The 13,543-nt window shown below is 42.6% G+C and overlaps 1 protein-coding gene across 3 annotated transcripts in view; it reads left to right on the plus strand.

Annotated features, from left to right (window-relative positions):
• LOC128695849 (uncharacterized) overlaps positions 1–13,543 on the plus strand; it is a 166,935-nt gene that overhangs the window by 24,685 nt on the left and 128,707 nt on the right. For all 3 annotated transcript variants that reach the window (XM_053786740.2, XM_053786738.2, XM_053786739.2), the window contains exon 2: positions 5,147–5,937. In XM_053786740.2, coding sequence (XP_053642715.2) covers positions 5,842–5,937 — 96 coding nt within the window. In that variant the 5' untranslated portion in view covers positions 5,147–5,841. The remainder of the gene's footprint in view (positions 1–5,146; positions 5,938–13,543) is intronic.

Genomic DNA, 13,543 nt, shown 5'->3' on the forward strand with positions numbered 1-13,543 from the left:
TCAGTAACACCGTGTAGTAGTGTTGTCAGTAACACCGTGTAGTAGTGTTGTCAGTAACACCCTGCAGTAGTGTTGTCAGTAACACTCTGTAGTAGTGTTGGCAGTAACACCGTGCAGTAGTGTTGTCAGTAACACCCTGCAGTAGTGTTGTCAGTAACACCCTGTAGTAGTGTTGGCAGTAACACCCTGCAGTAGTGTTGTCAGTAACACCCTGCAGTAGTGTTGTCAGTAACACCGTGCAGTAGTGTTGTCAGTAACACCCTGTAGTAGTGTTGTCAGTAACACCGTGCAGTAGTGTTGGCAGTAACACCGTGCAGTAGTGTTGTCAGTAACACCCTGTAGTAGTGTTGTCAGTAACACCGTGTAGTAGTGTTGTCAGTAACACCCTGCAGTAGTGTTGTCAGTAACACCCTGCAGTAGTTTTGTCAGTAACACCGTGCAGTAGTGTTGTCAGTAACACCGTGTAGTAGTGTTGTCAGTAACACTCTGTAGTAGTGTTGGCAGTAACACTGTGCAGTAGTGTTGTCAGTAACACCCTGTAGTAGTGTTGTCAGTAACACCGTGTAGTAGTGTTGTCAGTAACACCCTGCAGTAGTGTTGTCAGTAACACTCTGTAGTAGTGTTGGCAGTAACACCGTGCAGTAGTGTTGTCAGTAACACCGTGTAGTAGTGTTGTCAGTAACACTCTGTAGTAGTGTTGGCAGTAACACCGTGTAGTAGTGTTGTCAGTAACACTCTGTAGTAGTGTTGTCAGTAACACCGTGCAGTAGTGTTGTCAGTAACACCGTGCAGTAGTGTTGTCAGTAACACCCTGCAGTAGTGTTGTCAGTAACACCGTGCAGTAGTGTTGGCAGTAACACCGTGCAGTAGTGTTGGCAGTAACACCCTGCAGTAGTGTTGTCAGTAACACCGTGCAGTAGTGTTGGCAGTAACACCGTGCAGTAGTGTTGGCAGTAACACCGTGCAGTAGTGTTGTCAGTAACACCGTGCAGTAGTGTTGTCAGTAACACCCTGTAGTAGTGTTGTCAGTAACACCCTGTAGTAGTGTTGTCAGTAACACCGTGCAGTAGTGTTGTCAGTAACACCCTGTAGTAGTGTTGTCAGTAACACCGTGCAGTAGTGTTGTCAGTAACACCCTGTAGTAGTGTTGTCAGTAACACCGTGCAGTAGTGTTGTCAGTAACACCGTGCAGTAGTGTTGTCAGTAACACCGTGCAGTAGTGTTGTCAGTAACACCGTGCAGTAGTGTTGTCAGTAACACCGTGCAGTAGTGTTGTCAGTAACACTCTGTAGTAGTGTTGTCAGTAACACCGTGCAGTAGTGTTGTCAGTAACACTCTGTAGTAGTGTTGTCAGTAACACCCTGCAGTAGTGTTGTCAGTAACACTCTGTAGTAGTGTTGTCAGTAACACCCTGCAGTAGTGTTGTCAGTAACACCCTGTAGTAGTGTTGTCAGTAACACCCTGCAGTAGTGTTGTCAGTAACACTCTGTAGTAGTGTTGTCAGTAACACCCTGCAGTAGTGTTGTCAGTAACACCCTGTAGTAGTGTTGTCAGTAACACCCTGCAGTAGTGTTGTCAGTAACACCCTGCAGTAGTGTTGTCAGTAACACCCTGCAGTAGTGTTGTCAGTAACACCCTGCAGTAGTGTTGTAAGTAACACCGTGCAGTAGTGTTGTCAGTAACACTCTGTAGTAGTGTTGTCAGTAACACCGTGCAGTAGTGTTGTCAGTAACACTCTGTAGTAGTGTTGTCAGTAACACCCTGCAGTAGTGTTGTCAGTAACACTCTGTAGTAGTGTTGTCAGTAACACCCTGCAGTAGTGTTGTCAGTAACACCCTGTAGTAGTGTTGTCAGTAACACCCTGCAGTAGTGTTGTCAGTAACACTCTGTAGTAGTGTTGTCAGTAACACCCTGCAGTAGTGTTGTCAGTAACACCCTGTAGTAGTGTTGTCAGTAACACCCTGTAGTAGTGTTGTCAGTAACACCCTGCAGTAGTGTTGTCAGTAACACCCTGCAGTAGTGTTGTCAGTAACACTCTGTAGTAGTGTTGGCAGTAACACCCTGCAGTAGTGTTGTCAGTGACACCATCAAGCAATTTTATGGCAGTAAAAATTTTTATTAGTCCCTTTATCAGTCTAGTTGTTATCTTTGTTCACTTTCTTTTATTCTCACTTCTTGCTCTTTACCATTCTGCCTGAGCGACTTTCACTCCCTCTTTCTATATGTCTCTCTCTCAATCACTTCACATGTTTTCTGGGTCTCCCAGAACCTGCCAGCTCTACCACCTCTTATTCTGCACCTTTGCAAAGGCTCGCAGGTAAATGCACATTATTCTGATACAGATCTTCCTCCCTGCTGAAGAATATGCGCACTTTGGACAGCTACTATTGTGATAAGCAGAGGGTTCGGTTCCTTTTTTTTTTCCCCACCAGCTCACATAAAATTATTATATTCCACTATTCTCTGAAAAGTTATAGTGTATATATATATATATATATATATATATATATATATATATATATATATATATATATATATATATATATATATATATATATATATATATATATATATATTTTTCATTATCACACCGGCCGATTCCCACCAAGGCAGGGTGGCCCGAAAAAGAAAAACTTTCACCATCATTCACTCCATCACTGTCTTGCCAGAAGGGTGCTTTACACTACAGTTTTTAAACTGCAACATTAACACCCCTCCTTCAGAGTGCAGGCACTGTACTTCCCATCTCCAGGACTCAAGTCCGGCCTGCCGGTTTCCCTGAATCCCTTCATAAATGTTACTTTGCTCACACTCCAACAGCACGTGAAGTATTAAAAACCATTTGTCTCCATTCACTCCTATCAAACACGCTCACGCATGCCTGCTGGAAGTCCAAGCCCCTCGCACACAAAACCTCCTTTACCCCCTCCCTCCAACCCTTCCTAGGCCGACCCCTACCCCGCCTTCCTTCCACTACAGACTGATACACTCTTGAAGTCATTCTGTTTCGCTCCATTCTCTCTACATGTCCGAACCACCTCAACAACCCTTCCTCAGCCCTCTGGACAACAGTTTTGGTAATCCCGCACCTCCTCCTAACTTCCAAACTACGAATTCTCTGCATTATATTCACACCACACATTGCCCTCAGACATGACATCTCCACTGCCTCCAGCCTTCTCCTCGCTGCAACATTCATCACCCACGCTTCACACCCATATAAGAGCGTTGGTAAAACTATACTCTCATACATTCCCCTCTTTGCCTCCAAGGACAAAGTTCTTTGTCTCCACAGACTCCTAAGTGCACCACTCACTCTTTTTCCCTCATCAATTCTATGATTCACCTCATCTTTCATAGACCCATCCGCTGACACGTCCACTCCCAAATATCTGAATACGTTCACCTCCTCCATACTCTCTCCCTCCAATCTGATATTCAATCTTTCATCACCTAATCTTTTTGTTATCCTCATAACCTTACTCTTTCCTGTATTCACCTTTAATTTTCTTCTTTTGCACACCCTACCAAATTCATCCACCAATCTCTGCAACTTCTCTTCAGAATCTCCCAAGAGCACAGTGTCATCAGCAAAGAGCAGCTGTGACAACTCCCACTTTGTGTGTGATTCTTTATCTTTTAACTCCACGCCTCTTGCCAAGACCCTCGCATTTACTTCTCTTACAACCCCATCTATAAATATATTAAACAACCACGGTGACATCACACATCCTTGTCTAAGGCCTACTTTTACTGGGAAAAAATTTCCTTCTTTCCTACATACTCTAACTTGAGCCTCACTATCCTCGTAAAAACTCTTCACTGCTTTCAGTAACCTTATATATATATATATATATATATATATATATATATATATATATATATATATAGATATATATTCGGGAACCACTCACGCTGCTATCCTTCGAGAAAACTTCCCCTCATTTCTCTTGTTGCTACCTTTGCAAAATGGCACAGCTCCTGATGACGCACTGAGAAGTGTGAAAGTACTTGAGCTAAAGCTTCCCCCCCCCATCCCCGTGACTTGTCTTGCATTGTTAAGATTGCTTGTCTGCGATTGTTTGTACGTATATATTTAAACCTGTGTGTTAGACTGGTAGCTAGGAACTTAGAGCAAAATCATTGGTTCATGTAGTTAAATGTAAATGTGATACAAAATAAACAAAGCAGCACCATAATATTAAGCAGTAGCTACCAACACATATCTCAGCGTCCACCACCTCCCCACACTTGGTTTTACTCCGGTGGTGACCGCCGCTCCTCCTGCCTCATCCGGATGTGTGCGATCATCGATAGCCTTTTGATATGGGGGCGAAAAGACGTCAGGCAACATCTGGCTGTGTGGTTGAGACGGTAGTGTGGGAGTAGCATGTGGCAGGGCAGGCATGTGCGTGTCAAGGCGGGCGTGGGAGAGGCATTTGACACGGCAGGAGTTAGTGTGATAGGGTAGGCGTGGGAGAGACGTAAGGGACTACAGGCATTTTAGACTATCTAATTCGCATACTGCCGACAATAGCGAAGACAAGACACACGTTGTAGAACAAGGTTCCATTTATAAAACGTTGTCCCAACAATCGCTTTTGTTGTAAGATTGTGTAGTGGCATGAAACATGGGGATGAAAAGTGGGGACTAAAATTAGTGATTGCTGATAGGATCCTTAGCTCCTAATTATGAGGCTGCTGGTCCTTTGGAGGTGGAAAGCAAGATTTAGTTCTTAAACACGACTTGGAGCGTAGGTTGCATATTGCCAGTCAAGAGCTTCATCCAACAAGCTTGAATTAGGTAGTGGCAGGAATAAGAATTGTTTATTGCTATAATTCCAGTGTTATTTTTTATTTCTTTTTATATCAAGACTTAAAACCAGTCCCTCATCTTCTCCCGGACATGTCAGAATGCTACAGCACACCAGACGATGACTCTGATTTTTAACAAATGTTTTTTCGTAATGTTAGGAAAATGTTTTAAGTGTATGTTACTTATTTGGATAAATGTAAATTAAATATTCATTTAAATAAAAGGGTAAATACAATAGACATAATAATTTAAACTCCTTAAGATACTATCAGAAAATGTCATTGAGTGTCACCTAACTGACCCTTATAACCTATCTCTCTCTCTTTTCAGATAATATCTAAAATCTCGAGGAAGAGGATCCTGTTACACAAGGTGCAGTGCATGAAAATTACGCCGTTCAGATGGAAGGATAATCAAGTTCCTTCCGTGACCTTCGCCCTGAGGCTAATTTTGTGAGACGAGGAGTAACTTGGCCAAATGTGACTGCAGGATTAAGTTGCAAGTAGCTGCTGCTGGTAGTATTGGTCATCTCTACTGTGTTGACTGTCCCTGCGTCTCACACCCGCACCTACTCCTCACTGGCGTCTCACACCCGCACCTACTCCTCACTGGCGTCTCACAGCCGCTCCTCCTCCTCACTGGCGTCTCACACCCGCACCTACTCCTCACTGGCGTCTCACATCCGCACCTACTCCTCACTGGCGTCTCACACCCGCTCCTCCTCCTCACTGGCGTCTCACACCCGCACCTACTCCTCACTGGCGTCTCACACCCGCACCTCCCCCTCACTGGCGTCTCACAGCCGCTCCTCCTCCTCACTGGCGTCTCACACCCGCACCTCCTCCTGGACTCTCACTGGACTCTCATATATCACCATCTAATTGCACGGCTCATTTAATATTCTTGAGCATCTATACAACATTAAAGACTCGTATTTATGACCACTGCTTCACAAAACTTGATAGCTCTTTATTAGCCAGTGAGAGACAAAATGTGTACCCCGAGAGACTAACGTCCTAGCAGAAATGCTGAACATTAAAGGAAGACCTTACAAGATGGAATGGTGGATGAAGGTGACGTTGTTGACGGCACTACTGGCTGCTCTCCCTGTCCTGGCTAAGGTAAGTACTTGACTTCTGATGTGTTTATGTATGTGTTCTACCCAGGCTGTTGGTGGCTTCCATCTGTCACGGGAGACCTCCCTGATGCTGCTTAATAATAATAATAATAATAATAATGACAATAACAGTAGTAAAATCTGACATTCCTGCAACGTGTTCAGAAATGGCACAGTGAATGAAGAGGGCGCTGCAAAAACTCCTCTTTTCTTGGGCATAGAAATATAGGTTGATTTTCATGACATACAAGGATCGTGGCGTAGAGAGCAACGCAGCAAACACCAGTGGAGCAAAGTGATATATGGACCTTATGGGACCCCGGCCTCTGCCACCCCGACTAGTTAAACCATTATTAGTTAGTTAGTTAAAGATTAGCCGGTATTCTCCCGGCCCGGGCCTTTTCCAAGTGGTGGCCCGGCCTTGGCTCCCTCTTTAGGGAGTGTCTGAGACCTAAGTCTCCCATGGGAGGAGGCACAAGTACCTCCTCATCTTTGGGACCAACTGTCCCCAGGCCTAGCCACAAGCTAGGCCTCTCTGGTCTGCCATCCCCGCCACAAGGGAGCAAATGGGAATGACAGTCTTATGAGCTAAAGGCTCGGGCTCAGGCACCTACCCTACCCTAGAAGGGTTAGGCATGGTATCGATGAAAAACCATTATTAATGTGGGAACCTTCATCAGTATTTTATAAATTATTATTTTCATTATTATTATGATTATTATTGTTGTTATTATCATTACCACTATTACTATTATTACTACTGCTGTACATAATAAAGATATTCACTGCATCAAAGTATTATTGAGTGAAAACTATGAGGTAAGAAATACGGCGACTATGAAGAAAAAATAGTGTTTGGGAATATTTAAAAAATAAAAGATATAACCTAAAAATTAGGAAAACGGGGGAGGTAAAAAAGAAAACCGTGGAGAGGAAACGCAAAATAAGATAAAATAATACATTGAATTATTGTTTATCAGGCAATGTTGCTGAGAATAAGAAGCAGTTTGGTGAGAAATAAATAAGATGAGAAAGTCCGAGGAGCAAAAATGGGCTTGGCAGTTAATAGTGAAAGTGGTGAGACGTAAAATTGGATGGCGGAGAAATTGGAAAGATCGAGAGAATATTTTCAGTTGTTGAATGTGGATAATAAAAGCGAGACGGGGATTTTATTCATGAGGTGTGAGGAGTTGACTCTTTTAGGAGGTGTAAGGAGGAGTTGACTCTGTTAGGAGGCGTGAGGTGAGAGGTGGTGAGTATTAAGGAAGTGTGTGAGTTTAGAAGAATGAGACTCAGAGGTACGTAGGAGAGAAATATCTTAACGGTGACTTAAGACTGGAAGAGGTGATGTCCCCATGGTAATTGAGTGTGTTTATAGATGCGGTCCGTACAAGTACCGAGATGTACTTACTTTAAAGATAATGAAAAATGATACAAAATGGGAATTATCCCACTTTTCTCGCTAACATCCCGCTGCTTTTCGGAGATCCAGAAGTGTGAGAGATTTTAACTAGAAATATTAGGAAGCTCATATTAATAACATTACGAAAGTGAGCCTAAACAAACTCTACAGTAGAAATGCGGATTAATGAAGGTTTAGAAGCGAACCAAGGATGATCCTCATCTCACTATCCCTTTCATCAATGTGCTGAGATATCTGCTCCCTCTTCCTGTCTGTCCCATACTTGGTGGAAGGAGGATCGAGGCTTTACCACTCCATGTGCTACATGACCTACACGGTTTAGCATTTTATGAGTCGTGGTTGTTTATGATCAACTGCATCGTGTTCCTGGGATACGAATACCAATACTTTTAGACCATTGCTACTCGCTTGTTATTATTGCGAATAACTGGAGAGTAAGCGTCATACAACGCCTGAGATAATGGGAAGCAAACAGGCTCTAATCAAAGAAAGGACAGTCAGGTACAAATCCTTTGATCAAGGACCAGTCACAGATGCCAAGCAACATCCATTTGAGGGGGCGCTACTCGCTTGCAATCTGCAAGCAGTATTATCCTCCTGTATACAAAACATCAGCGGGTTTATGCCGTGGCTTCACAACACACAAGTCAGAAAGACAGTTAAGGGACTTCCGTGTAGCATAAATGCTTCTGGCTGTCCACCCTCACTTACAATGTTGAATGTATTTACGTCAGTGGAACTTACGAGTACTTATTCTATGTTAGCAACATTAACAACATCCACACCTGCGGCGCAGTGGAATATTAGTGTCCTCATGTGACTCATGTTTGCACTCTCTAGCATACAAACAAGACAGTGCTATGTATGAAGATATGACTGGGTATGAAGACATATAACGCTCAGTGAGAATTTATTGAGGACATTTCGCATTATTAAGACTAGATAATGCTCAATCATGGGCGAAATGAGGTCTGGTATAAAGATTTGTCGTCTTCTTGATCCGTTCACTTAAGATATGACTTTGGTTTTATGTGTCACCCGTTTATGATTCTTAGGTCACTGTTTGTTAGTGGCAGGCTTGTGTCAGTCGTGTCAAAAGCCAGGTAGTATATACATCTAGGCCACTCTTACAGGAATATGTAAATTCAAACATTTAATAATTAACAATCTGAATCGAATCCCGGTCCATAAGACTGGACCAGAGGTTGACAGGCGGAATCAAGGAGCTTAAGCTCACGCACACACACGCGCACACATACATACATACACACACAAAGAGCACCATTGCAAGTAGGCCCGTAAAATACTGACATGCTGTCCCTCTATGCAGATTGTGTGTGTAATGTTGAGGCGAGTGTCACTATGATAATATCATTAATCAAAGTGTTTGTCCAACAGCGGGTCCAAGATAGACTCTCCCTTAAGTCATAACACACAGGTCAAATACAAGGGGGAGGGTACCACCAGTGAACACACAGACGGACAGACACTGACGCTGATCACTAAATATTCACTGACTGAACCACAAAACAAAGGGCAAAATTCTTGCAGGTCTTTTTGACCTGGTCTGGGTATACCTCGCCCGTTATACCAATATACTTAATATTTACCTCAACCACTGTCATCTATCATGCTTTCTTTATCACGTTATTGCATATACAGAACTTTCATATATAAACACATACAAATTTACGCATGATATATATTATGTATATCATATTTTAACAAATTGGCCGTCTTCCACCAAGGCAGGGTGGCCCGAAAAAGAAAACCTTTCACCATCATTCACTCCATCACTGTCTTGCCAGAGGCGCGCTTACACTACAGTTATAAAACTGCAACATTAACACCCCTCCTTCAGAGTGCAGACACTGTACTTCCAATATCCAGGACGCAAGTCCAGCCTGCTGGTTTCCCTGAATCCCTTCATAAATATCACCTTGCTCACTCTCTAACACCACGTTAAGTTCTAAAAATAATTTGTCTACATTCGCGCCTATCTAACATGCTCACGCATGCCTGCTGGAAGTCCAAGCCCCTCGCACACAAAACCTCCCTTACTCCCTCCCTCCAATCTTTCCTATGCCGACCCCTATCCCGCCTTCCCTCCACTACAGATTTATACACTCTCGAAGTCATTCTATTTTGTTCCATCCTTTCTACATGATCGAAACACTTCAACAACTCCTCTTCAACCTTCTGGATAATAGTTTTGGTAATCCCGCACATCCTCCTAATTTCCAAGCTACGAATTCTCTGCATTATATTCACACCACACATTGCCCTCAGACATGACATCTCCACTGCCTCCAGCCTTCTCCTTGTTGCAACATTCACCACCCATGCTTCATACTCATATAAGAGCGTTGGTATAACTATACTCTCATACATTCCCCTCTTTGTTTCTATGGATAAAGTTCTTTGTCTCCACAGACTCCTCAGTGCACCGCTCATCAATTCTATGATTCACCTCATCATTCATAGACTCATCTGCTGATACGTCCACTCCTAAATATCTGAATACATTCACCTCTTCCATACTCTCTCCCTCCCACCTGATAGCCAATCTTTCGTTACCTAATTTTTATCCTCATCACCTTACTCTTTCCTACATTCGCTTTTAATTTTCTTCTTTTACATACCCTACCAAACTCATCCTCCAACCTCTGCAACTTCTCTTCAGAATCTCCCAAAAGCACAGTGTCATCAGCAAAGAGCAACTGTGACAACTCCCACTTTGTATTAGATTTTTCATCTTTTAACCTCACTCCTCTTACCAATGCCCGAGCATTCACTTCTCTTACAACTTCATCTATAAATATATTGAACAGCCATGATATTACATATCCTTGTCTAAGGCCTACTTTTACTGGGAGATAATCTCCCTCTCTCCTACATACTCTAACCTAAGCCTATCCTCGTAAAAACTCTTCACTGCTTTCAGTAACCTGCCTCCTATTCCATACATCTACACCATCTGCCACATTGCCCCCCTATCCACCCTGTCATGAGCCTTTTTCAAATCCATAAATGCCACAAAAACCTCTTTACCCTTATCTAAACACCGTTCACCTATATGTTTCACTGTAAACGCTTGGTCCACACACCCCCTACCTTTCCTAAAGCCTCATTGTTCAAAGAAGGCTTTATATATATATATATATATATATATATATATATATATATATATATATATATATATATATATATATATATATATATATATAGGACAAGCCACGGAAAGTTGGAAATCTTTAGCTCATATAGTCATATAGTGTCTGAGAATGAGAGACAATCAGAATCGATTCAAGGAAAGGGAGCGGATCAAATTCCTTGCATCAGGAGCTACTCAGCGGTTGAAGAAGTACATCAATGAATATTGGCTGTATTTTTCGACCTCCAGCTAAGGTCCTCTTCAGCTGAAGAAGGTCCTTATTCTTACTGTTTGTTGAGGGTCTTGGGCATGTACACATCAGCGCTTGTGATCCAGAAGATGAACCTTCAAATGACAGCTGGTAACTGAGGAATTAACTCATCTTCTCCAGCTGGTAACGTAAGTACCGTATTTTCGGGCATATAAGGCGCGCCTTTTTCGACAAAAATTCTTGGAAAAATTACCCTGCGCCTTATATAAATAACATATAGTATGTGAGATATTACATTTTATTTATGGCGATGTTAAAGTTCAGAAAACTCACATAGATTGTCAGTAGACAAGAAAAAAATTCACATGGATTTTCAGTAGACAAGAAAAAAATTCACATGGATTGTCAGTAGACAAAAAAAAATTGCGCAAGGTGTACAGAACCCAGACACGTTGGTTTGCGTGCAGCCAGCAGCAACAGCCTGGTTGATCAGGCTCTGATCCACCAGGAGGCCTGGTCACAGACCGGGCCGCGGGGGCGTTGACCCCCGGAACTCTCTCCAGGTAAACTCCAGGTAAACAGTAGCAAGCTGACCTTACTGAGACAGATACAGACAAACGAGAACTGTTTGGCACCTCGGAGTAATGTGGCTACAGGAAACAACTTGCTAGGGTATCGGCCACCAAAGTGACGATTTAAAAATACTTAACATTCACTGGGAACAATCTGGATTTGACAGTAGTGGCCTGACAATTCGAAAGGCAATTTAACCACATTGGGAACGCCCCAGCATCAGTGGAAATTCATAACAGTGGTTTTTGAAAAGCAACAAGTTGAAGAATGAGATACTTCTCAAGACTGAACATACCGACTCCAGGTTGAGTAACTGATCACTTCAAATTCTTCCTCATCTTCTTCTGTAGTGGACTGAAGAAGCCACTGGCTGGCGAAACGTTTCCTCAGTAATGATTCCCAAATACTGCACAAGCTGTGACTCCTCCAACACGCACATCGTGACAAGATTTCCTTTTATTTTCCTCTTATTTAAGCTGGTGGCAGACAGGGAAAATAAGTAACTGTACACCATGAACTTACGTGGGTGAGTCAGAGTGGGTATTAAATGAACTTGGAGATTTATACTGATACAGGTCTCCAGGAAATAATAATAGATCTTTGGAGAGTTTATGGATGTTGAGTAGAAGGATGTGAAGACCTTGTGGACAGTCTTTGTAGATCTTAGCGTAACATAACGTTGGTCATATCACTGACGTTTCAATCTTCTTGGGAAAGTGCTTTCTACATACAAATTTATTTTAACAAATTAAATTAATTCAAGGGAAATATTTGTCAAGTGTTTATGGTCTTTGAGAACTAGAATCACCACTGAAAAGCATTATTTTTTTTCTTTTTAACTCTCATTTAGCTAATGAGGAAGACGAGGGTGAGGAACATAACCAGACAGCAGGAGGGTGAAGGTACGACCAGACACAGCAGGAGGGTGAAGGTACGACCAGACACAGCAGGAGGGTGAAGGTGGGGAAGGTACGACCAGACACAGCAGGAGGGTGAAGGTGGGGAAGGTACGACCAGACACAGCAGGAGGGTGAAGGTGGGGAAGGTACGACCAGACACAGCAGGAGGCTGGGGGTGTGGGGGAACAACCAGACAGTCAGTCAAGAATTTTGAAAATCACTAAGCCAAACACACCCCAAACTCAAGCAAGACTGGGGATGCTTGAGATGTGGTGAGGCCAGGGAAGGTACGGGCGTCTCCCCCCCTTCCCCAAGGGGTCACCAGGATGACCCTTCAAAATGAACCTTCACTATATACACAGTATCTGCGTCCAACTGTATGAAGCTGCACATTCTGATATTAACGTCATTTATTCGAAGGGCAAGACTCGTGGGCATTGCTAGAAAAACAACAGACGATGGTATGGTGTGAAAGAAATAATATACTCTGATAAGAGTATGCCAGTGAGGTATTAACAGTGATAGAAGTAAACGTGCAGATATATTGGCGAAGAAAACAACTGGACGAACGTACACACTGTTTGGCTTGACAAAAATGGCTGTCTACTGCTTCTTGAACTCTGCAAATACACCGGACTCCTCTTGATTTCTGGGATTATCTTACTCTTCAATCAGAGAATCTTTTGTTCTCCTCTCCAAGCACTGGAGTCATCTGTAAGGAACACTTCAGTATTCACTGCAAGACTGCAGTATTTCTCTCGTGATTCTCAGATGAAATCTGCTTAAAACTTCTCTCTTCCTAAAGATCTTCGACAATATGTTAATATAAACGAGTTCCAGTTAAAGATGAACATGTTTCCCCTACTCTCGATATTTTCCATTTCACTCACCTTTCACCTGCATCTCTAAGATTGATGAATTGCGTACAACACTCTGGTATTTTTACTACGGAAACGTTTCGCCAACCAGTGCGTCTTGAAGATGTTGATCACAACTTCTAAGACGCTTCCTCCAACAATAAGCCTTTCGCCATTCATGGCATTTTAATTCTGGTATTATGATCGATGTCGGGAATTTTATAAGTATTCATAGCGGGATTATTGGTTTTTCTTCGTGAGAAATTCTTGTGTATATGTCAGCGATATTTTCATTGCTCCTGTGGACGATAAAATTGATTTTTCATCACGTCTTGTTCAACTGTAAGTGGACGTTTGACGCATCATGGTAATGCTGTATTTAAATACAACCTGTAAATTGGCCTCTAAGCCCTGAACACCCGCCCTCTCTAGCCACAAAAAACAGAGTATAATTTTTTCTTCCACACTTCTTTATTTTCATTTGATTCCTCTC

Source organism: Cherax quadricarinatus, chromosome 41 (genome assembly GCF_038502225.1).
Source record: "Cherax quadricarinatus isolate ZL_2023a chromosome 41, ASM3850222v1, whole genome shotgun sequence".
In the NCBI taxonomy this organism is placed as follows: Eukaryota; Metazoa; Arthropoda; class Malacostraca; order Decapoda; family Parastacidae; genus Cherax; species Cherax quadricarinatus.